Here is a 22,629-nt window from a genome sequence, read left to right as displayed (position 1 = left end):
CCTCTCGCACGCGCTATGGCTCTCCCATTCTCCTCCATCTGCGATCTCTTCAGATCTATTGAGAAGGAGCAAAGTCTACCTGGTTGGGGGTCCCGCAACCGTGTCATGATGCACTACGCAAAGTGGTGCATCATGCACCGAGACGATCTTCTCGCTGATAAAAACCTGCTACTTTGCGCTCTCTCCTGCCTGTTTCCCGAGCTCCGGACTGATCGAAGATACGGTCTTTCGAAACTGGGCACTCTCAACTTATTTGGTACCGCAGCTGGCATTCGCCACACGCGAAGATTCGAGCAGGCAGAAGCGAGGATTAAGCGCGGTGAGGAGAATGCCTCTGTTATCTCTGACCTCCTCACCCCAACTGTATGCTGCGTCCTCCTGATATTTCAAGTGATTTGTTTGCACAGCTATTTAACTATAATTTTTCGCAAGGCATGTGCTACTCCACCATCCTCTCAGCCCCTTGTCACAGTCGCTCAGGTTGACGAGTTCTTCGCAACCCTTGCCGGCACTTGCCGTTTCTCCGCAGCAGGTGTCTACTGCGAAAGACAGGAAACATCTCCCGAGGAACTTTTACAGCCAATGATTGAGAAGCTGCAACCAAATGAGATCAAATGGCTGATTCGAATGCTCAACCGAAATATGCAGCCAGTCACCTTACCCGGTAAGTTTTGTTATTGATACTGGCCTCAATTGGTGCGCTGACATTGCTTTCATCGTAGTCGATGCCGTTTTAAGGAATATTCACTTTGCTCTCCCCATGTTCTATTCCTTCTACAGCAGCTTCCCTGACGCCCTTGATCACCTCTTCAGCCCTCCGTCTGATATCTTCCTAGCTCACCCTCGTCCGGATACCAAGCATCAGGAGATCTACAAGCAGACTCTTCTCCAGTGGCTCGCTCCGACTGTAGGCGTCCCAGTGCGCATTCCCGAATGCTACAAAGGCCGTAATCTCAACGAGCCCACTCGACGGTTCAACCCCGGCTCGCTCGTCAGCGTGGAGACAAAGTATGATGGGGAACGAATGCAGATCCACATTGATATAGACTGTCGCCCTGATTATGATGGTGCATTTGATGATTTAAATGAACCGCCCGAGATTATCAGACGATTTTCTATTTTCTCGAAATCCGGCAGAAACTCTACTAAGGATCGCTCAGGCGTCCTCGATGCGATCCGGAAAGGGCTTCGTCTGTCGAACGACGTATGTTGTCCTCACTTTTCAACGTCGATAATTCTAGAGGCCGAGATGGTCGTTTACGACCGGGTGAAACGAAAAATTGCTCCGTTCCACCGTATAACAGATCATGTCACCCGGGGCGGTTCGAAAATAGGTGCTGCGTACGACAAAGAGTCAATCAAAAACGAGCAGCTGATGGTCGTCTTTTTCGACGTGCTCGAGATTGATGGGATATCAATGCTCAACGAGTCATATGAAGCCAGACGGGGTGTACTCGAGAAAGTAGTCTCTGAAGTTGATGGCCATGCGATGCTGGCCGAGCGTACCGTTGTCAGATGTTCTGAATCTAGGTGCACCACGAAGGGCGTGGCTCCGGTGTTTGAGAGAGTCGTGGGGTCAGGAGGGGAGGGCGTTGTCGTCAAGCTGTGTGATTCGACATATTTAGAAGCCTCTATGAAGGTCGGGAATCAGCAGTGGATCAAGCTGAAGAAGGACTACTTGGCAGGGAGAGGTGATACAGAGGATTTCTGCGTGATCGGGGCAGGGGTGGATACCAAGCGGGCAGTCGAGCGCAAAAGTATTGCTGTGTTGAATTTGAGATGTCGATGATATATGCTAACGATATGATAGTGGGCCCCGGAGAGTACAATGTCTACTATATCGGCTGCATGAAGAATAAGGAAGAGGTACAGCGATTCGGTGTGCGACCAATGTTCGAGGTCATATTCACAGTCAAGTATCTGCTACACGCGGCCGACCAGGCACGCATGCAGGACATGATTCGAACATATGGATATCCTTATGATGATGTGAGTTTCAATTCTCTTTTGTGGCATGGCGCGTACTGACAAACTATCAAGTCGGATCAATTGGACTATGACATCACTCTCCACCCCTACCTCTCGCCCCGCAAACCCCTTGTTTTATTTTATCGCACCCAGATTTTTGAGATTATGTCTGCGGGCTTCGACAAGCCGTCTGGAAACAACTTTTACGTGCCGCGCTGGCCCAGGGTCGTCAAGATCCATGAAGACGGCCGCTCTTGGGTCGAATGCGTGGGGTTTGATGAGTTGCAGAATATAGCAGACGCGTGTGTACAGATGCCGGTTTCGCGCGTTCCGAGGGGTTATGAGAAAGAGTCTGAGGTTGAAGATGAAGATGAGGATGAGCGGAAGGCGAAGAGAGCAAAGACGCTGACGAGCTTGGAGATGAGCTCGATTCTCAACAAGTCTGATCCTTGGGAGCCCTCGCCGCTGGCTGTGAGCAGACGCGACGAGGTAAATTGGATGCTGGGGACGAGTATTGTTCTTGCTTCGTATGCGGCTCTCGCTCGAACAAAGTTGATTGACAATTACGAAGCGGTATATAAGGATCCGATAGAGATTGAATACATTAGTGAGCTGAACAGGTATCGACAAATTGTCATCAAAAGGTTTTCGTACAGAGCATCTCGCAGGATTGTGCTGTTGGTAGACCCCAGACGGTCTGAAAGAACGCATGATGAGATAGCAGAAGTACGAAAGTGGATTAAGAAGGAGTTTAGAGTGCGCAGAAAGGACTCGAGAACAACGTATGACTTTGGTCGCAAGACTGAGTCGGTTGAGTTGCTTGTTGTTGAGTGGCGGGTAGTTCAGGATGAGATGGGGAGCGAGTTTGACAGGAGGTTGTTGTTTGTGGATGAGTTTGTGTGAAATTATTCACTCGAATAGCAAATTAAGTAAAGCCAAGCAAGAACGCCATATGCACCAACAAATTAAACAATAGACAAGGTCAGAGATCATCATTATCACTCGAGTCAAAGATACTCATACCAGAAGCAGCCTGCGACTTTTGCGTCCTGCGAATCCTCTCCGTCAACGTCTGCGTCTTCACATTCCCCGCCCGTTCGCGATCATAGTCATCCTCCGCATCAGCACCGTCACCTTCGACCGGCAAAAACCGAAAATCAACAAACCCCTTCCTGCCGTCGCCGATGTCGCACATCGACTGGATACTCATGATCCCGTCCTCGTCCACGCGCAGACTGATCAGCGTCGCGAGACGGACTGCTTCGCGGACTTTTTGGAACATTGAGTAGGCGTAGGAGTGCGTGAGGTGCGCGATTTGGTCGCTCATGACGAAGTTCTCAATCACGTTTCGGTGGTCACGGGTGGTTACCAGCCACGCCACAGTACCTAATTCCCCCGTGCACGCCAGCTCCAGTTCCCCACCAGTACTATTCTTCCCGCTGCTGGCATTCTTCCGAGCAGAAACGGTAAGAGTGGGTTCAGACGTGCTGGGCGTGTCGAGCTCGCGGAAGGATTCGAGCAGGCTGGCGGGTTTCATGATCACGTTGAGATGGAGCGCGTCGGAGGAAAGAATGATGTCGCTGATTTCGTCGAGCTCGGTTGAGGTTGTGAATTCGCAGGTTGTCGTGAGACTGCCTTCGTCGAGCCTGTATATGTCGTGTTAGTGGCTGACGATCAATGGAGGGGTTAAGGATGGGAAAAAGGAAGGTACATTAGAAGGAAAGGGTCACCTGGGTAGTTATACCGCAGCTTGCAGACACTCGTGGACCCCAGAAATTTCTGCTGCTGCTCCTGCTGCTGCTGTCGTCGCTCACTATCGCCATCTCCTCCTCCTCCTCCTCCTCCCCCAGCTGCACGTCCACCGATCTGCATCCGACCGGCGCCAGATTCAGCAGTAGACTCACTGCCAAAGATCTGGAAACACTCAATCAGCGCATCCAGCTGTATACTAAATGCCACGCTTGGACTGTCGTCGTCTGAGGAGGTAGAGCGCGCGGTGGTGTAGGATCCTGGGGGAGCTTCGGGATGGTGGGGAGGATTGAAGAGGTATGTTGAGAAGAATGCCCGGTCAAGGAATACATGAGCTGCAGCAACCTCACACATTAACATTAAACCAACCAGCACAAACAGACAGAAGAAGAGACACACCCTGACAAGCCTTCGAGCTCTCGACCGAAACAGTGATTCCCTCGGCCGCAATCGACACCGTCGCTCGCCGCGACACGCGTCCGAGCGTGTTCAAGATCCGGTAAATAAACGACACGCACGTCGACACCGCGTCCAGCACCGGCGGCGGCTGCGAAAGCTCCACCATCTTTTGCTCTTTGAATCGTTCATCATCTCGACGCGATGCTGGTCAGTCAAATAGCAGACGCGTTGGAGTGCACGTGATTGTATTACTAAGTTATTTGTCATGCGGCTTTTTATGAGTCGATCCCGAGGAAGCAAAAGTCGAGGTCTGCTCTGATGCTGAGAGTTGACTTGACAGGTGGTCTTTCAGGCAGCTGTTGAGAGCATAAAAGAGAAGAAGGAATACAAGACAATACGCGACAAAGAAGAAAAGAAGAGAAAAAGGAGAAAAAATGACGGATCATATGCCTGTTTCGCGAGACTTCCCGCCGTTCCCAAGTCCGGACGAAATCAAGAAGCTCTATCCCTCCAACCTCGAGCTATTGCAGGTCCAGGTTCTGTTTCGCCATGGTATGTCTGCTCTTACTGATGATAATATACGGCGCTTGTGCTGATAACAATGTAGGTGAACGGACGCCTGTGCGCGCACGCTTCCAGACATGGGGTCTGCAGCCCTTCTGGCCGTTCTGCAAGATCGCAGAGCGCTTCACGCAGACAATCGTGAGCTTCCCGAACGAGGCCGCCACGCCGTTCGAGTACGTCCGCAGACTCGAGTCCGTCGCGCGCGAGCTGCCAAAGAACGTCCCCGTGCCGGCATCCGGCTTCAAGCCCGGCGAGCACGACGGCCTGTGTATGCTCGGCGAACTGACTGATCTCGGACGCCTGACCGGGTTCAAGCTCGGCGAGAAGCTGCGGAGGCTGTACGTTGACGAGCTCAAGTTCCTGCCGCAGATGTTTGCCGACCACTCTGATTTCTACTTTCGGTCGTCGCACGTCGCGCGGTCGAACGAGACCCTGCTCTCGCTCTTCCAGGCTCTTTATCCGACCACCTACCGCGCGCCCGGTCTCAAGCCCGTGATCTACACGCGCCTGTTTCCCCAGGAAAACGCGTACCCGAACGACGAGAACTGCAAACGGCTGTCCGAGCTCGGTTTTATGTTTGCCGAAATCGTCGCTCATAAATGGAACCCCGTCCTCGCCGGCCGCACCTCGGATCTCCTCCGCGACGTCCTCCCCAACGGCGTCGCCATCGACGGCTCCCCCGCGCGTCCGGCATCTTCGACACCGTCGCCGCCTGCGTGGCTCACGACGTCGCACTCCCGGACGGCTTCAAAGACGACCAGGTGATCGACACCCTCCGCAGCGCCGTGATCGAGGAATGGTACCTCGGCGTGCAAAAGTCAAAGGAGTACCGCACGCTGGCTGTCGGTGCTCTCGCGGGCGACTTCTTGCACCGCATCAAGCTCGCTGTCGCTGGCGACCAGAAAGCACACGGTATCAACTCCGGCTCGCTTGTCGATCTTTTCAAGGGCTCGTCGTCGGCGCCGAAAGAGCAGCCGGTTAAATTAGCCCTCTACGGTTCTCACGATACAACTATCGCCTCGCTTCTCTGCGCCCTCGACGCTTTCGACAACAAATGGCCCCCTTTCACATCCGACCTCACCTTTGAACTTTTCGCCAAACCCTCCCCCTCCTCCCCCTCCTCCTCCCCCTCCAGCTCACCCAAAAACCCGCGCGACTACTACGTCCGCCTATCCTACAACGACGAAATCCTCCACCTCCCCGCCTGCGCCTCCCCCGGCACAAACCTCGACGGCGACTCCTCGTTCTGCGCGCTCGCCGCGTTCTCCGCCGCCGTCGACGAGTTCGTCCCTCAAAACTGGGAACTCGGATGCCGCTCGAATCTGAATAAGACGATCGTTGACGCGCCGGAGATGGATGCTGCGTTTAAGGCTATTCCGCGGGTCGAGGGGGCTGCGATGCAGAAGCAGCAGGCGTAGTTTTCTGTGTGATTTGGTTTTATTTCGGGTTGGTTTAGTGTATTTATTCGTTTATCTCCTTGAGTTTTTGTTATCGCAACATGGATTCATTGTATTATATAAAACATCTGTAATAACTATAACTGTCATCAAACAAAACAAAACGACACAACAACAGAGTACACGAACGACAACTACATAAACCTTACAAATGAAAGAGACAGCAGAAGGATCGGGAAAAAGTAATGAATAAAACTCCATGATGAGAGAAGGAAACAATGAGAGAAAGAAACAAGAAAAAAATACACAGAACAAAACACAAAAGTCCCTATCCCAAGCATAACAACAGTATATATACAATATAAATATATCAATCACAGTCCTTACTCACGAGTAAAATGCATCATAACCCTTCGAATGAAAATATCTAGCACGAAGATTCTACTCCGCAGATTGATAACAGTAACATTCCCAAAAACAATTATAGAATAAGAAAAAGAATTAAAAGAAACGGCCAGGAACTATTCTTCGCTGGTTATGGCCGCTCAAGCCCTCCTCAACAGTCTGCGCAGCACGCTCCAGTCGGCCGCCGGCAGCTTGGTTGTGCTTCTCAATCTTATCTCTCCATCCGCCGTACTCCAGCACGATGCCATTCGCCCGCTTCAAAGCCTCGCGAACGACCAAGGCCCAGGCACGCGAGAGCTCATCGTACGCAGCATGCTTGAGAGAGTTGTTCGCCTCGGTCGTCCAGTCCGGCAGCTTGTGCACGAGCGTGGTGACGCCGTCGAGAAACTGCAGGCAGTTGCCTACTTGCTGCTCGCGCGGAGGCAAAAAGTGCGGAGTGTAGTCACTGACGGCGTCGAGAAACTCGCTGATTTGGGGACGAACCCGCAGATAGGCGTAGTCGCCGGCCGGGTCGCACTTGTAAGGAAACGCACCCGAGATGCGGTCGAAATACCGAGTGAGAAGTTCGAGGCTGCTGTGCACAGTAGGAACGGGGGCCATGCCACTAATCTCGTCGGAGAGATAGACGTGCTTGTCGGCGAGCTGGCAGATAATCGCCTTGAGCGCACGGGCATCGAGAGTCTCGAGCTGGCGCGCGAGTGGAAGAGGGCGGCCGATGATTTCTGTGCGGGCACGCTTGGGAAGCGATGCGTGTGGTCTGGAGTGGCTGTGATGGCTGATGGGAGAGGCATGTTGATGTGCGTAGTCGTGCGCCGACGCAGTGAAGGAAGGCGAGGTGCCCTCGGGCGAGCTCACCATTTCGTCGTCTGAATCATAGTCGTGCGTCTTTCTCTTTTGTCCTGCGATGATAAAGCTGTTAGTTGAGCTGATTCCTTGATCGGGTGGGGCGCGGTAATCACAGCTCCGGCTCATTCGAGCAATCACGAGCACGAGCAGACCGCCAATCGCGGCCAACAAGAAGACCGATAGATAAACGATAAAACACCACAAGAAGTACATACCAATTCTGGATTGATGCTGTGTAGGCGACTCCGGACCGCTCTCACGCAGCTGGGTGGAGAACGGGAAGCCTACATGGGGTCCAGCCAGTGGCAAGACGGCGCTCATAGTTCTTCTCTATGCGATGGCTGTGGATAGGATAAGAAGAGGATGATCAGAGTGATAGTATAATCGCAGCCTATTCCTTTGCAGAAGAAGACAGGAAGAGCAGGATCCCAAAGAAGAGAGCAGGCGGTGCGAAGGCGGGAAGAGCAAAGGAGTGGCCGAACGCAGCACCGAACCAGGATCGTCACCTTAAAAAGTTGTGTGCTGAAGGTTTAATTTATGTGGTTGCCATGCCAACAATGACGCTATTCTGTTTTGGGAAATGTGTAAATTTTATGTCCACCGACTGTTCATCACCGGTTCTGTCTAATTATGATTCAGAAGGATTAATTATGCTTAATGCGATCAATAATATAACAGAAAAAAAAAATAGAAAAAAGAGAAACGAAAAAATAAAATCGTAGAACACCATCTGCCAACCGTTTTTCATAAAAATCCATAACCTCAGCGCAGAAGAATATAAAAAAGAGGAATTCAACTACACCAACCAAAAGAAAATACTAAAGACAAAGCAATCAGCTTACTCGTCCTTGATGTAGGGAATTCCGGTAAGCTTGAAAGCGCGCTCGCTCAGGACGGGCTCGTGCAGGGGCTGCTGGCGGATAGCCGAATCAGGCTCGGGCACGCCTTCGCGGCGCGGGTGGTTGTCGCTGTAGAACTGGACATCGGGCCAGTGGCTGGTCGAGTATCTGTTCTCGAAGCACATCTTCTTCTTCTTGAGGTCCTCCTGCGACGCCTCCGCGGCAGGCATGTAGCAAGTGTAGACAGCCATGCGGTGGTTGTCACCCTCGGGGCCGCAGTTGTAGTGAGGCGCGCGAGAGTCCCAGAGAATGAGATCACCGGGGTCGGCGCAGACCTTGACCCATTCGCAGCCCTTGGAGGCGAACCAGGCGACGGCGTCGTCGCTGAGTGTGTAGTACTCGGTCGAGAAAACAGCGACCTCCTGCTCTTGTGTGTCGTTCAGCTTGTGGAACTCGTTGCTGAGCTTGTGGCCGCCCTTCATGACGACAAGACCGCCGTCGTTGGGGCCGTTGGGCAGCAGGTTGACGAGTCTAGAGAGCTGTTAGTATATAGCAAAGATGTACAGTTGAACACGATGTAGACTTACCCCTGCAGACATCTGAAGCCAGGCTTCTTGGGGTTCTGATCCTGATGCGGCCAGGGAGCATTTTTGGGCACATCCGTGCGCTTGGGGAAAGAGACGTTGATGGCGTCGAAAGAGACGATGAGGTCCTCGGTGTTGTAGATGCGCTCGAAAGTGCTGATGACGCCGGGCTCGGCGCGGACTTTCCAGACAAAGTCCTCGTGCGAGATGGCGTTGTCCTTGAGGATTCCCTTCTCGGTCATAGGAGGGAGCTTGGTCTTGTGAATAGTGGAGGGATCGCGGCGGTCGAATCCGAGTTTGCTGTATGGTTATTAGTATCAGATTCACACAAACGGAGGATAGACGGAGGAGAGATGAGACATACAAGGACTCGAGAAGCTCGTAGATGTTCTGGACGTACTCCTCGCAGTGCTCCTTCGAGACGGCGCCCTTGACGATGCAGTATCCGTCGCGGATGAGGTCGACGAACCAGTCCTCGAGGACGACGCCCGGGACCTGGACGAGCTCGCGCATGGTGATCGGCACCATCTGGCCCTCGTGGTTCTCGACGTGCTCGGTGACGGTTGTGATAGTAGCCATTTTTTGCTTTGGTTTTCGAGTGAGTGCAGGTACTTTACGCAGCAGAGAAAGAGTATGGATCTTACGGAGGGAGAGCAGAGAAGGAGAGGGAAAAGAGCAATATGGCAGGAGAGCCAGCTGGGAGAGCAAGATCTTCTTATCGCAGGCTCTGACAGGCTCAACGGCCCGTGCTGCCCTACATTTACGAGCTCTACTGTGGCCTGACGCAGCACTGAGTCATGCCATCGCCCGGGAGTTAACACGCGATAAGTCTTATCTTTCGGACACTGAGCCCTTATGCGGGAGAAGTGGTTCGAGGGAAGATAAAGGGCGAGATAAAGCGCAGCGGCCGAGCGGGCCATGAGCAGTTGGAGATAGCAGGCCGGGATCAAGGCCTGCACCCGCCACGCACAGGCTTAGTAAAGCACGCGCGGAGCGGACGAGGAGGTTGTCTGAGGCAGGAGTGCAAAGGATAACCTTTAAGTCCTTCGCGGGCCATCCTTGATCTCCGTGCGCTTAGCCGTAAACAGCCATGGCCGAGCCCGGAAGCTGCAGAGCAAACGCCACGCGACCGCCTCAGTGCAGGTACGTCTGGGTACGTTGCTGCTCTGCTCGTCGGTGGCGTAGTACCTGGCCGGGACATGTCTGATGATGTTCGATGGCTTTGCGATGGCTTACAGCTGGCTTTGGTGGCGGTCGATGGCACCGCTTGCCGATGTCGCTTTCTGTCTTGTTTTTGTCAGAATTACGGTTTTCTCTTTCTGAGTCTTTGGGCAAGAGCAGATTTAGTAATGTTATCCGCCTGCGCGCTGCTGTTTGGCTAAAGTTCTTGATGTCGTCTGTGCGTCCGCTGTTTGTTGAGGTTGAGCGTCGGGGTCCTCTTCTTCCCTTCACGACTTGTTTATGGCTGTTTAAACAGATAGCAGATAGATGAGAGAGCAGAAAGACAAATATATTATCCTTGATATACATATATCACTACATGAAACAACAACCCTACCTCAACCATCCAAAAGCAGGCGACGGAAGGCAGACCGAGAGCCGACATCTAACTCTAAAGCCTGTCTGTCGGCTTCAACCCAAGCGGCCCGCGACCGCCGAAATTTGTTTGCCTCTGAGCTTTTGTCCCCGGTGCCAACCCTCGCTGCTGCTTCAGTATGCCTCAGTAATTGGATCAGGACACCTGGGCATCAGCCTTAAGCTACTGACCAATGACCTGCTGGCCGATATCTGGGCGAAATAATTACGAAAAGGTCGAGCGTTCGTTCTTTATCGCGCTCTGTCTTGTTATCATATGAAACAAGAAGATAATGAGATGATAGTGATATTGAGAATCGTCATTCTTCCAACATCCTCTCTGTTTCCCGGCATTGTCTATTGTTCTAGCCTACTTCAGATTTAAACATGGCGATGGTGGCGGCTTCTGTGAACTAAAACGCCGCCGCCGCCATCAAAACCGAAGATCTCATCTGACAGCCCGACCTCACCTCTTCCTTTCCTCTCTCTTCTGCCTCGGTCTTTTGCCTTCTCTTCAGCCGTTTTCACTTTTAATAACTGCCTTATCGTGCTTGTGGGCCTATGCACTTTCACTGTGGTCCCTATCGAATCCGAGTACTTGCACGTTCCTCATTTCCCGTCCTGTCTGCCTCCAATCCCCGCGTAGTCATTACTCTTGTAGCTGTCCTCTAGTTTCCCTCTTTCACAGCAGTTCTTTCTCCTTACTATAATACTTCATTATCATCATTGCTTTATCTATTTCTAAATATATATTTAGTAATTACTCAACTACTAATAAAACTGCTCTGACACAACTGTCTCCTCGCTGAGTTTGATCCTGCGAAAGAGATCCGTGCGGCCGCTTAAGTTTTTCCGGTCTCGAAAAAGACTACAACCCGTCGTACCTTTTTGACTCCTTTCAAAACTGTATCAAATCTTGCCTGATAGTCCGATTAGGGCATCTGTTTCCCTCTTACCGATACCAAGCTGTGAAAATGACTGAAAAATAGTGCTCCAACAGAGGTGGGGGAAGCGCAAAAACTCATCTACTCCTCCGCAGTCCAGAACTACATCGCCTGACGCCCGCATCGCGGCTTCTCGGTGGAAGACTGAGCGAATGACTGGGGCGGCGGCGGCGGCGTCGGGCGGCGTCAGAGCGGCGTTGACTTTCAACACGAGTCATAATCTTTCTCTTATCGATCCACGGTCTGTGTATCCGCTCACTCACCCCTCGAGCCTTTGAGCCTTGACGCTCTCTGATACCGGGGGGAGAGGGGGGGCCTTATCGAGCTCCACATATTCCTGGCTACTACATAACCAGTCCTCTGTCCGCTCTGTTTCTGTTCTCTATCCGCTCACCTTCATCTCTCTACCCCCTCCTCTATCCCTCCCCTCCCCCCTCACATACAAAATGAGCAGCATCAATATGACAGAGAAGGAGGAGAGCATCGACATCATCTCCCCTACCATTCCTCGCTCGATCCCCGTCCCCACCGACGGCTCGTTCAAGTTCGAGTATGTGCACAAGCTTGTGCCCAAGACGAACATGGGACTCACCGCCCTCATCATCACCACCTCGATCGTCGATGCCTTCTCTCAGGGCTACGACGGTTCGCTCATGGGTTCCCTCAACGCCATGACTCCCTACCAGAACTACTTTGTCATGTCGAACGCCATGACCTCCTTCCGTACCGCCGCTACCTACATCGGCGGTATCACTGCTCTGTTCCTCATGCCATGGTACGCCAACAAGCGCGGTCGTCTCGAGTGTATGTTCATCGCCTTCTGCCTCATCATCATCGGTGGTGGTGTCCAGGGTGGCGCGCACAACACCGGCATGTTCATCGCCGGTCGCATCATCATCGGTCTCGGAACCGGTGTCGCTGCCGTCTCTGCTATTCCCTACATCGCCGAGACCTCGACCGATAAGTGGCGTCCGTTCGCGCAGGGCATGTACTACACCTGCTGGTACGTCGGAACCCTCGTCGCTGCCGGTGTCTGCTACGGAACCGAGGACATGAACACCAACTGGTCGTGGAGAATTCCCTCGCTTCTGCAGTGCGCTCCCGCTGTCATGGCTATCTTCATGCTTCTCTTCCTGCCCGGATCGCCCCGTTGGTTGCTGTACAAGGGCCGTCATCGTGACGCGTACGAGGTCTTCACCATTCTCTACGGAAACGGAGATCCTCTCCACGAGGACGTCAAGTCGCACTACTTCCAGGCCCTCGAGACGATCGAGTACGAGCGCAGCGACGGCAAGCAGTTAGATCTGCGTGGACTGTTCAGCACCTGGGGCAACTTCAGACGTACCGGTCTCGCGATGTCGACTTCGGTCATCACTATGCTTTCGGGATCAAACATCGTCACCTACTACTTCTCGACCATGTTGGATCAGGCTGGAATCACTTCCTCGCACACCCAGCTTGAGATCAACGTCATTCTCTCCGCTTTCTGTCTCGTGATTGCCGTCATCGGATCGCAGTGCGCTTGCTACATGGGCCGCCGCACTCTTGTTCTCTGGTCCCTCGGTGTCTGCACTATCTTCCTCTACATGTTTGGCGGTCTTACTGCCAAGTACGGCAACTCGACCAACAAGAGCGGAATCTACGGCACCATTGCCTGCATGTTCCTCTTCAACGGTGCTTACTCCTTCGGTCTGACCCCCATCACCTCGCTCTACCCCGCCGAAGTGCTCACCTACTCGATGCGCTCCGTCGGCATGGGTGTCACCATGTTCATCGCCAAGGGCTGCGGTCTGCTCGTCACCTTTGCGTTCCCCTACGCGATGGACAAGCTCGGCTGGAAGATCTACATGATCAACTCCTCGTTCAACGTCCTCTGCTGCATCTTTGTCTACTTCACCTGGGTCGAGACCCACAACAAGACGCTCGAGCAGATCGATGCCATGTTTGACGGCAAGACCCATTTCGAGCTCGCAGAGTTGGAGATGGAGCACCAGCGTGTCGTTTACGAATCGAAGGAGTAGTTCTTTTTTCTTTTTTATATCAAATCTCTCATCTTGTTGTTTCATTAGTTTTTTGCGTCCGTTGTATTTTTCGTATAGGTCTTTTTCTTTCTCTTTCTAATCCGGGGTGTTTTTTTCCTTCTTTTCTCATCTTTTGTGTAATGTGGTGTTTTCTATATTCTCATTCTGAGTATATACATCTTTTTTCCTCCTTGCCTATTTTAGATCGCATCTCTTTTAACTAATGAACTGTACATTACCATCTCATCAACCCCTCTCATTTCAGTTTCATTTTCACTCAACATTAATCGGAGCTAACCCACCCCCTAGTAAACTGACACGAGGCAAGGCTGCAAGGAAGACAATGGGAGCTTCGTCGGACGACTCGGATTCGTCCGAGATGGAAGTCAATTGGAGAGGGATTTAGTTTTGTAGCTGCGAGATTTGGTTTGACGACAGTGGGGTTTAAGAGATGGTATGTGCGCGCGCGACGGATGACAGTTGGCTCGTTTCTTGCTGAGGGGTGGAGAGATAGTCGTTTGATGTATCTCTTGACACTCTGAGAATATTGAAATCTAGTCGGACAGGAAAGGTAACGACGATATTTCAACACAGCAAAATGTGCCATTCAGACGCAGCGGCAGAGTAAGTTACCTGCGCCCACAGTAAAAGAAACATCGCCGCTAACAAACAGGACTAAAATTACTCTCCCCTATCTGGTCAATGCTCTCCCTTCCCCTCGTTCCCTTATATATCCTTTGATTTGAGATACAGAGGTAAGCAGCTGGTCAATGTAAAATTCGAGCAGCGCGATAGCACTGACCGGCCCGAGAACCGGGCACACGCGTACTTTGTTTTCACAGCAGAGAGATTTTTGTGTTTTTTCTTGTCTTACTGGAACTCTTTTTGCCGCTGGTTGATAGAGACAGTAGAACAGAACGAGAAGGTCTAAACTAGGCGTACACAGCACAGGATGACAGGCCAGACGGGTACATCTCGGATCTTGACAGGAGTCGACTTTCCGCTTGCGGCAGAGTATTGTATTTAGCCTCTCCCCCCTCTGTCCTGACATTTTCCCACCAATACACACACAGAGAAAGGAGTAAGAGGTCTCTCCAGAGGGAGAACCTGCAGGCTGAGCTCAACAGCGCGGACGCGCACTGGGCAGACTTCCCGCACGAGCCGCGAACAGACTGCCGCTTGGTCACATATGTGCAAAAAACACAAAACACAAACACAAACTCCGTGCCCGCTGCTCGCCACGTCTGCAACAGCCCAGCTCTTCTGCCTCCGTCTTGGCGTGAACGAGAGCGCAAGCTCGAAGCGGCAGATGAAGCACCGTAGTCATCTGCCCTTCTTTGTCCGGCGCCAGTCCAAAGTGAGCGACAAAACCGTAAAGTTGAGTTGGCAGCCGGCGATAGTTGCCGGCCCGTGCGGTTAAGAACCCCGTTTTCTATTTGCTCTACTGAACAAGCTTCCGGGTCCCCGGCAGCGTATCGGAAGGCCTCCTGTTGGTTTGTGTTATCGATTATCAAGCTTTGTCGATAAGCAGGACTGTTGGCTTGGCTCTCTTGCTCGCGCTCTGAGGAGGTGCTGTCTATAGCTACTTACTGTTGAGATAGTATTTAGGTGCTGTGTTTAATATCATAGGAATGAGTTATTTGAATGAAGACTGTGAGAACTTCTACGATCTCGCTAGGTCGATAAACACCGGAGCTAGAGCAGCTTTATGCTTTCCGCGGTTCTTTTCTGCGAGTCAGTCAATCTCAGGGCTACGATATCAGATACCGTCCTCGGCCGCAAAGGTACCTTCGCCGCGTACCTCGCAGACAGACGACGAGTCATACTGCGCTCTCTCCCGTTATCGGGCTCATACACCCACCCGCCCCCCTTCTCTTACTGCTCAGAAATCGACACATTCAGCGACAAGAAAAAACTCTGACGTCTGACAGCAATGACTTGCGCCTGGGATAAGAGGCGTTCTGGAGGACTATAAAGCTGTCGCCATGCCCTCTGCTGCTCGCTACCCCTCCTCGTTGCTGCTACATATTCCAAGCCGTCACTGAAGTAAGACATCGAGATGGCAAGCAAGGAAGAATCAATCATCGACGCTACCGAGCCAGCTGTTCCTCGCTCGCTGCCTGTTCCCCTCGACGGGTCGTTCAAGTACGAGTATGTGCACCGGTTCGTGCCAAAGTCCAACTTTGGCCTCACCTTTGTCGTCATCCTCGCGTCCATCGTCGACTCGTTCAGTCAGGGCTACGACGGCTCGCTCATGGGTTCGCTCAACGCTATGCCTCCCTATGTGGATTACTTTGCAAACACGTCCGAGGCCATGGCTTCGTTCCGTACGGCGGCGACTTATATCGGTGGTATCGTTGCTCTGTTTCTGATGCCGTACTATGCCAACGTGCGCGGTCGTCTTGAGTGCATGTTTATCGCCTTCTTGTTTGTTATCCTCGGTGGCGGTATCCAGGGTGGCGCGCACAACACCGGCATGTTCATCGCGGGCAGAATCATCATCGGTGTCGGCACCGGTATCGCCGCCGTCTCCGCCATTCCCTACATCACCGAGACCTCGACCGACAAGTGGCGTCCGTTCGCGCAGGGCATGTACTACACCTGCTGGTACGTCGGAACTTTGGTCGCCGCCGGTATCTGCTACGGAACCGAGGACATGAACACCAACTGGTCGTGGAGAATTCCGTCGCTGCTGCAGTGCGCGCCCGCCGTCATGGCTATCGGAGTCATCATGTTCCTGCCCGCTTCGCCGCGCTGGCTGCTGTACAAGGGTCGTCATCGTGACGCGTACGAGGTTTTCACGATCCTGTACGGAAACGGCGATCCCGCCAACGAGGAAGTCAAGGCTCACTATATTGAGGCTCTTGAGACGATCGAGTTTGAGCGCAGCTCTGGAAAGCAGATGGACGTCCGCGGACTGTTCAGCACCTGGGGAAATTTCAGACGTACTGGTCTCGCCATGTCGACGTCGGTGATTACTATGCTTTCGGGATCGAACATTGTCACTTACTACTTCTCGACCATGTTGGAGCAGGCTGGTGTCACTTCCTCGCACACCCAGCTTGAGATCAACGTCATTCTCTCTGCATTCTGTCTCGTGATTGCCGTCGTCGGATCCCACGCTGCGGTGTACATCGGCCGCAAACCTCTCGTGCTGTGGTCGCTTGGAACGTCGACGATCTTCCTGTACATGTTTGGCGGTCTTTCCGCCCGGTACGGCAACTCGGACAACAAGAGCGGGATCTACGGCACTATCGCCTGCATGTTCCTCTTCAACGGCGCGTACTCATTCGGCCAGACCCCGATCTCGTCCATGTACCCTGCCGAAGTGCTTTCCTACTCGATGCGCTCAGCCGGTACCGGAGTGACCTTTGTCGTCGCCAAAGGCTGCGGTCTGCTCGTCACTTTTGCGTTCCCGTACGCGATGGACAAGCTCGGCTGGAAGATTTACATGATCAACTCGTCGTTCAACGTGCTCTGCTTTATCTTTGTGTACTTTTGCTGGGTCGAGACGCATAACAAGACGCTCGAGGAGATCGACGAGATGTTTGACGGCAAGACGCACTTTGAGCTTCCTGACGAGCTCGAGATGCTCGAGAGTCAGAGAGTTGTTTATGAGCCCAAGTTGTAGTTTAGTTTGAATATATGCTGCTTTCTCATTATTAATCAGTAACGAGTAGATTATGTAATAGTCAGCAATGAGTGTGTTGTACTGTAGAGCCGCTCGCTCAGATACGGATCGAGGGCTGCCGCTGGCTTCTGCAACCGCGCAGCCCGACAACGAATTGCACTCACGCCAGCGATTCAACAGGAGAGAAGACGAAGATTAGAGAGATGGCAGTGCAGTACATTATCCTGCTGTCGCGGCAAGGCAAAGTGCGGTTGGCGAAATGGTTTCTGACGTTGTCGCTGAAGGAGAAGAGTAAGATTGTGAAGGACGTGTCGACGCTGGTGCTGGGTCGGCGGACGAAGATGTGCAGTTTTTTGGAGTATAAAGGTTTGTTTATCTGGAGATTGCTGTGATATAGTTGACGATGACGGGGGAGAGTTGTCGCGACTGATAGCAGGGTGAAGAGGATGCTAACAGGGATGGGCGGAATAGATAGCAAGGTTGTGTACAGACGATACGCATCGCTGTTTTTCATTGCCGGAATCGAGTCTACCGATAACGAGCTGATCACGCTTGAGATTGTGCACCGATATGTGGAACAGATGGATCGCTATTACGGCAACGTATGTTGAAGTAGCTGCACCCTGACCAAATCAACCAAGCCTGCTAACAAGTTCCTCCACAGGTCTGCGAGCTCGACATCATTTTCAACTTCCAGAAGGCGTACTACATCCTCGACGAGCTTTTGATTGCTGGTGAACTGCAAGAGTCGTCGAAACGGGACGTGCTGCGCCGGATCTCGCAGCAGGATTCGCTCGAGGAGGCGGAGGGCGACGAAGAGAAGTTTAGCAGGTTAGGAATCTAATTGTCTTTTGCTTGCTGTTTAGTTTTGTGCTGCTTTGCTTGATTTGATTGTGCTGCCTGTACTGTCTTTGTCAATTGTCTGGTCGAGTCCTGAGTTGTGGATGCAGTTAGAGGTCTGCTGGGACGTCGATGATTGTAGAGTGGACTTGTGGATAGTCTATGGCGTTGATTGTTTTAGTGAACGTGTATTTGTCTATGCTCGTGTGTATTTTTTATTTGTATTTTGTATGTGTGAGTGTATGTGTATGTTTATATGAAGATGTTATAAGAAGCAGGCAAAAACACTTCTCTCTCATTTCCTTCGTCATGTTTTGTTACTGCTTTATTTACCACTGCATTATTTACCACGGCAGATGCTTACACCACGACTTCTCCAGATTGATGCCCTACATCGGCCAACTTCCCGGCATGTCGGGCGACGGATCGAGCAGTCTCGGAAGCGGCAGCGGTGCAGGAGGCATGTCCTCATCCGGCGGGCCAGGCGGGTCGTTTGCGTCCGCGCGGGGACGGTCGGGCGCGAGTCGGATCGGACAGTCAAAGTCCGGGTATTACTGATGATGGTTATGTTGAATAAAGACCGCAACGGAGTAGTTGTTTTCGTGTTTTGGTTCTATTTGTAGAATAACCACTCGCTGGTTGGCGTAAAGGCGCTGTTTTGGCGTAAAAGCCGCACTGATTGTACGGCTGCTTCTTATACTCACCATCTCGTCTTCTCCACGCACTTCCTGCTTCTCTTCACACCGCCCTCTTCCCGGGCACACAGCAACCATTCCAGACCCAAAGTCGCAAGCAACCTCGCCGACGAGCGCGGTGGACACCGTCCGCGCGTCGCTGCTCTCGCGGTACTCGTCGGCGACCAGCCTTCCCGGGCTCGCCTCCTTCTCCTCCGTCGACGACAACCCGCTGCTCACCACCCTGCGCTCGCTCTACCTGAGCCCGCACACCGCGCTCGCGCACACCGTCCAGCGCGAAGACGGCACAATCACGTACACGCCGGGCGCGAACGCGTATCCGCCGGTGCGGCTGCTCAACCCGATCGAGAAGCAGCGGATCCTGGTCACCGGCGGCGCGGGCTTCGTGGGCTCGCACCTCGTCGACCGGCTCATGCTCATGGGCCACAACGTCATCTGTCTCGACAACTTCTTTACCGGGTCAAAGTCGAACGTCGCGCACTGGATCGGGCATCCGAATTTCGAGCTGATCAGGCACGACGTCGTGGATCCTATCCTCGTCGAGGTCGACCAGATCTACCATCTCGCGTGTCCCGCGAGCCCCGTGCATTACCAGTCCAACCCCGTGAAGACGCTCAAGACGGGATTCTTTGGCACGTACAACATGCTCGGTCTCGCGAAGCGCGTCAAGGCGCGCTTCTTGCTCTCGTCCACGTCCGAGATCTACGGCGACCCGGAAGAGCACCCGCAGAAGGAGTCGTACTGGGGCCACGTCAACTGCACTGGTCCGCGGGCGTGCTACGACGAAGGCAAGCGCGTGGCCGAGACGCTCGCGTACTCGTATCAGCGGCAGGAAGGCGTGGACGTGCGGGTCGCGCGGATTTTCAACACGTTCGGACCGCGCATGAACTGGAACGACGGGCGGGTGGTGTCGAACTTCATTCTGCAGGCGCTCAAGAGCGAGGATCTGACTGTGTACGGCGACGGCAAGTCGACGCGGTCGTTCCAGTACGTGCATGATCTGGTTGACGGGCTGATGAAGCTGATGAACTCGAACTGCGACGAGCCGGTGAATATCGGCACGCAGGAGGAGTTCACGATCGATCAGTTTGCGCAGATGGTGATTGATCTGGTGGCGGAAGAGACCGGGTTTTGCGGGTCGCAGGTCGTGCATATGGCGGCGCTTGAAGATGATCCGCAGAAGCGGAAACCGGACACGACGAGAGCAAAGGAGCGGTTGGACTGGGAGCCGCAGTGGAAAGTTATTGATGGCTTGCGAGAGACTGTAAAGTATTTCAAGACTACGCAGGTTGGCTCTGAGATATAGCATATGTTTATTCTTCTACATGTATTCTATTCCTGCAATATAGATTATATTCATCAGACATGTATTCTACGCCCGCTTCAGCATAACAGCAGTGTTGATAAACCCAGCCTCCTTGATCGTCATCCCCATATCCTCCGCGCCATATCTCTTTGTGGGAAACGTAGTGACAAACACCGCGCTGTCGGGCGCAACCCCGGAAACATCCTGGACCGAGTGCGCAATCTCAAAGAGCGTGGTCTCGACCGGGAACGTCTTGACGATCGGGGATTGGCCGTCCACTCTGATCTGCAGCCGCGACTCGGTGTACTCTTTCTTCTGTCTTGGAGTGGCGGGGGTTGACGTGGTCACGGTGGGTTGAGCAGACGGCTGGGACGGGGCAGCGACGCCGGCGCGCGCAGCACGTTCGCGTTCGAGCTTCTCTTGTCGGGCTTTCTTGTCGGCGGCGATAAGATCCTTGATCCGCTGCTTTGCAAGGACTTCCTCGCGCTGCTCGCGTCTGCGAGCCTCGGCCTCTTTCTGCACCTGCAGCTTCTTCTGCCTCTCGATCGCGGCCGCGGAGTCTTTATCCGCCTTCTTGCGCAGGTTCTCGTTATTGCGGTTCTCGAGCGCGTCGATCTTGGCCTGCGTGGCCTTGCGCTCTGCCGCGCGCAGACGCAGTTCCTCGAGCTTGGCTGCTTTCTGCTCCGGCGTGAGCTCAGGGATCTTCTCCGTCGACTCGGCAAAGTTGGTATGGTTCGTCCGCGTGGCGTGGTACTCAGCCGTGGCGGGCGTGCGAAACCGCTTGCCGCAGTCCTGGCACACGAGTGATCCGGCGGCGTCAGACATGTCGCCTTTCTCGATCGGCTCGCCGTCCGGGCCGACAGTGACCTCGGTCGAGTCGTCATCGGGGTCGCCTGTGGCTTGCACGGCGGCGTCGATCGGGTGCTGGTCGAGCCATTCGACGCAGGATTCGAGGGTAGCGGGGGACGTGTTGCGGAGCGCTGCCTCGATGCGCGAGACGGGGAAGCCCATCTCGACGAGCTGGGGGGGGGGGGGGTTAGTGGTTGTTGATACTGTAGAAGCAATAATAGAAGAGCATACCTGGTTTCGGACGTCCATGATTCTGTACTGTGCTGACTGCTGATGCTGTTGTGTCTAAAGAAGTCTACAAGAGCTAGAGCAGAGCTAGAGAGCACCAGATAATATTACCTAATCACTTACAAAGACGCTTACATAACCATGACGCAATAGTGATCTCCAAGACGCACATCAGTGATGGCGAACGCGAGCGATCCGCCGCAGTTGTGGGTTCTCGAAAGTCGACTGCGAGTCCGCCGGCGCCGTGTGCCTTCTTCCTCGTCTTTCCACTGTTCCGCATCCCATCCGCCTGCTGCTCTGCTGCCTGCTGCCTGAAAAGAATACAAGACACCGAATACCGCATAATGGAAGTCTCGCCGTCCACGCTCGAGTTCTCTGGTATGTCGTCCGCTCGCTGATGTGGTTTGTCTCGTGGGGACCGGCGCGCGTTGGAGGCTTGCTCACCTGTGTGCTTTGTTTAGGGCCCTTTTCGCAGTCCATCACCAGGCTCGTCACTCTGAGGAATAAAACCGCCGAGCCGCTGGCGTATAAGGTCAAGACGACCGCGCCGAAGCTGTATGTTGTGTTTGTGCTGTGGTGTGCTGTCGCGCGGTGCTGACCCTTGTCGTCTTCTGTTGTTGTAGGTACTGTGTCCGTCCGAATGCGTCCCGCGTCGACCCTGGCGAGACCGTCGAGGTCCAGAGTGAGTAGACTGCTGTGTTTGACTGTATTTTGGATGGATTACTGAACTCATGTCTAGTCATCCTGCAGGGCCTCAAGTTTGAGCCCGGTCCGGATTACAAATGCAAGGACAAGTTCCTTGTTCAAAGCGTGCCCATCGCAGCAGAGCTGGAGACCCTGTCGATCCATGATCTCGTATGTCTCCTCTTTTCTTCCTCTTCTTATTTCGTTATCTAGTTTTGTGCTAAGTATGTAGTGGTCTACCGTCGAGAAAACGTCAAAGGAAAAGATAGCAGACGCAAAGATCCGCGTGGCCTACAAATCCGGCACCACCTCGACCTCGCCCGACACCCCCGCGACCCCCGCCGCCGCCGCCGCCGCCGCCGTCGGCTCGTCGTTCTCGACCCCGTCCGCGCCGGAGTCGACAAGCAGCACAAGCAAGAGCATCAACAGCACGACCGTCGTCGACGAGAAAATCGCCGATCTCAACAGCGAGCTGAAGAAAGCTGTGCCGGGCGACTCGGTCGCGGGCGCGACGGAGAAATCCGCTCCGGCTGGTGGCGCGGTCGAGCAGCGGAGTGGTGGAGGACAGGGCGTGCCGATTCCGGTTGCGATGGTGCTCTGTCTTATCGCGTTCTTGCTTGCCTGGTTGTTTTTCTAAGCATGTCTACTGAGATAACTCTCAGTCTAGCTTTCTTTATTATATCACAAAGCAGATCACCCAGTTCTGTAAACAACAAGTTGCTTTTCTTTTTCCCTTTTTTTTGTTTTTGTTGTTCCGTCATAAAGTCACAAACGTGTCCGTGTGTGTGTATTTGTATATGCGAGCGAGCGAGAGGTAGAAGCGTGCGTGTGTTTTGTTATTATTTGTAGTTATTTATCTAGTGCTAGTTTATTAGTTTTATTTACTATCAGCTATCGACCATCGACTATCATTTCAGTATCGTACTTGATTCAGTATTAGCTCGGTATAGCTTCAGTTTGGGGTAAGGTGAAGTATCGACTTTGCTTGTTGCTTGTGGGTTGCGGTGATGCGGGTGGTGGTTTGTAGTGTATAGTTCAAGTATCTTGCAATCTTTGATGTTGAGGTGTATTCTGATATTAGATCAGACTACATCAAACTACAATA

At 53.1% G+C, this 22,629-nt stretch overlaps 10 protein-coding genes across 10 annotated transcripts; 6 read left to right on the top strand and 4 right to left on the bottom strand.

The window, feature by feature from the left end:
* Window positions 1-15: 15 nt before the first annotated feature.
* BZA70DRAFT_292183 (uncharacterized protein) lies at window positions 16-2,871 on the top strand (the record flags this gene model as incomplete). Its single annotated transcript, XM_064914360.1, has 5 exons — window positions 16-363; window positions 433-664; window positions 723-1,757; window positions 1,811-1,989; window positions 2,041-2,871. The coding sequence occupies 5 exons, from the start codon at window positions 16-18 to the stop codon at window positions 2,869-2,871; spliced, it is 2,625 nt and encodes an 874-aa protein (XP_064765705.1).
* A 79-nt stretch (window positions 2,872-2,950) lies between these two features.
* BZA70DRAFT_292182 (Rad1/Rec1/Rad17) lies at window positions 2,951-4,282 on the bottom strand (the record flags this gene model as incomplete). The annotated part of the gene is made up of 3 exons (XM_064914359.1): window positions 2,951-3,614; window positions 3,680-4,052; window positions 4,117-4,282. The coding sequence occupies 3 exons, from the start codon at window positions 4,280-4,282 to the stop codon at window positions 2,951-2,953; spliced, it is 1,203 nt and encodes a 400-aa protein (XP_064765704.1).
* A 268-nt stretch (window positions 4,283-4,550) lies between these two features.
* BZA70DRAFT_269955 (histidine phosphatase superfamily) lies at window positions 4,551-6,098 on the top strand (the record flags this gene model as incomplete). The annotated part of the gene is made up of 3 exons (XM_064911244.1): window positions 4,551-4,668; window positions 4,724-5,441; window positions 5,462-6,098. 3 exons carry the CDS (start codon window positions 4,551-4,553, stop codon window positions 6,096-6,098), a joined length of 1,473 nt encoding a protein of 490 aa, XP_064765703.1.
* Window positions 6,099-6,161: 63 nt separating this feature from the next.
* Window positions 6,162-7,804, bottom strand: BZA70DRAFT_285709 (nuclear envelope protein Cut8). The gene is made up of 2 exons (XM_064913779.1): window positions 7,544-7,804; window positions 6,162-7,381 (listed from the first exon to the last, which is right to left on the bottom strand). Exons 1-2 carry the CDS (start codon window positions 7,647-7,649, stop codon window positions 6,579-6,581), a joined length of 909 nt encoding a protein of 302 aa, XP_064765702.1. The 5' UTR covers window positions 7,650-7,804; the 3' UTR covers window positions 6,162-6,578.
* A 304-nt stretch (window positions 7,805-8,108) lies between these two features.
* BZA70DRAFT_100379 (uncharacterized protein) lies at window positions 8,109-9,607 on the bottom strand. Its single transcript, XM_064909313.1, has 3 exons — window positions 9,116-9,607; window positions 8,755-9,051; window positions 8,109-8,698 (listed from the first exon to the last, which is right to left on the bottom strand). Exons 1-3 carry the CDS (start codon window positions 9,328-9,330, stop codon window positions 8,167-8,169), a joined length of 1,044 nt encoding a protein of 347 aa, XP_064765701.1. The 5' UTR covers window positions 9,331-9,607; the 3' UTR covers window positions 8,109-8,166.
* A 2,244-nt stretch (window positions 9,608-11,851) lies between these two features.
* Window positions 11,852-13,291, top strand: BZA70DRAFT_242449 (hexose transporter; the record flags this gene model as incomplete). Its single annotated transcript, XM_064910565.1, has 1 exon — window positions 11,852-13,291. The coding sequence occupies one exon, from the start codon at window positions 11,852-11,854 to the stop codon at window positions 13,289-13,291; it is 1,440 nt and encodes a 479-aa protein (XP_064765700.1).
* A 2,059-nt stretch (window positions 13,292-15,350) lies between these two features.
* Window positions 15,351-16,922, top strand: BZA70DRAFT_300386 (hexose transporter; the record flags this gene model as incomplete). The annotated part of the gene is made up of 1 exon (XM_064914704.1): window positions 15,351-16,922. One exon carries the CDS (start codon window positions 15,351-15,353, stop codon window positions 16,920-16,922), a length of 1,572 nt encoding a protein of 523 aa, XP_064765699.1.
* A 203-nt stretch (window positions 16,923-17,125) lies between these two features.
* Window positions 17,126-19,763, top strand: BZA70DRAFT_297863 (uncharacterized protein; the record flags this gene model as incomplete). The annotated part of the gene is made up of 5 exons (XM_064914579.1): window positions 17,126-17,288; window positions 17,394-17,524; window positions 17,587-17,753; window positions 18,143-18,285; window positions 18,541-19,763. The coding sequence occupies 5 exons, from the start codon at window positions 17,126-17,128 to the stop codon at window positions 19,761-19,763; spliced, it is 1,827 nt and encodes a 608-aa protein (XP_064765698.1).
* A 66-nt stretch (window positions 19,764-19,829) lies between these two features.
* On the bottom strand, window positions 19,830-21,084 carry BZA70DRAFT_313127 (UBA/TS-N domain-containing protein; the record flags this gene model as incomplete). Its single annotated transcript, XM_064915010.1, has 2 exons — window positions 20,844-21,084; window positions 19,830-20,783 (listed from the first exon to the last, which is right to left on the bottom strand). The coding sequence occupies exons 1-2, from the start codon at window positions 20,859-20,861 to the stop codon at window positions 19,830-19,832; spliced, it is 972 nt and encodes a 323-aa protein (XP_064765697.1). The 5' UTR covers window positions 20,862-21,084.
* BZA70DRAFT_100303 (PapD-like protein) lies at window positions 20,988-22,371 on the top strand. Its single transcript, XM_064909312.1, has 5 exons — window positions 20,988-21,218; window positions 21,302-21,395; window positions 21,464-21,522; window positions 21,580-21,695; window positions 21,757-22,371. The coding sequence occupies exons 1-5, from the start codon at window positions 21,185-21,187 to the stop codon at window positions 22,159-22,161; spliced, it is 708 nt and encodes a 235-aa protein (XP_064765696.1). The 5' UTR covers window positions 20,988-21,184; the 3' UTR covers window positions 22,162-22,371.
* The last annotated feature ends 258 nt before the right edge of the window (window positions 22,372-22,629 follow it).

The sequence above is a fragment of the Myxozyma melibiosi genome, assembly GCF_037950935.1.
Source record: "Myxozyma melibiosi strain Phaff 52-87 chromosome Unknown BZA70scaffold_16, whole genome shotgun sequence".
Lineage (NCBI taxonomy): Eukaryota > Fungi > Ascomycota > Lipomycetes > Lipomycetales > Lipomycetaceae > Myxozyma > Myxozyma melibiosi.
The sequence above is the reverse complement of the archived record's forward strand: the minus strand, read 5'-3'. Positions and strand labels throughout refer to the sequence as shown.

What these genes read in the sequence shown, in the direction of transcription:
- BZA70DRAFT_285709 (XM_064913779.1), bottom strand. Translation starts at nt 7,649, where the DNA reads ATGAGCGCCGTCTTGCCACTGGCTGGACCCCATGTAGGCTTCCCGTTC. An exon ending in ACAGCATCAATCCAGAATTG is followed by an intron (nt 7,382 to 7,543) that starts GTATGTACTTCT and finishes TTATCATCGCAG; the next exon opens with GACAAAAGAGAAAGACGCAC.
- BZA70DRAFT_100379 (XM_064909313.1), bottom strand. Translation starts at nt 9,330, where the DNA reads ATGGCTACTATCACAACCGTCACCGAGCACGTCGAGAACCACGAGGGC. An exon ending in TACGAGCTTCTCGAGTCCTT is followed by an intron (nt 9,052 to 9,115) that starts GTATGTCTCATC and finishes ATAACCATACAG; the next exon opens with CAAACTCGGATTCGACCGCC. An exon ending in GGCTTCAGATGTCTGCAGGG is followed by an intron (nt 8,699 to 8,754) that starts GTAAGTCTACAT and finishes ACAGCTCTCTAG; the next exon opens with ACTCGTCAACCTGCTGCCCA.
- BZA70DRAFT_100303 (XM_064909312.1), top strand. Translation starts at nt 21,185, where the DNA reads ATGGAAGTCTCGCCGTCCACGCTCGAGTTCTCTG. An exon ending in GTCCACGCTCGAGTTCTCTG is followed by an intron (nt 21,219 to 21,301) that starts GTATGTCGTCCG and finishes TGCTTTGTTTAG; the next exon opens with GGCCCTTTTCGCAGTCCATC. An exon ending in CGAGACCGTCGAGGTCCAGA is followed by an intron (nt 21,523 to 21,579) that starts GTGAGTAGACTG and finishes ACTCATGTCTAG; the next exon opens with TCATCCTGCAGGGCCTCAAG.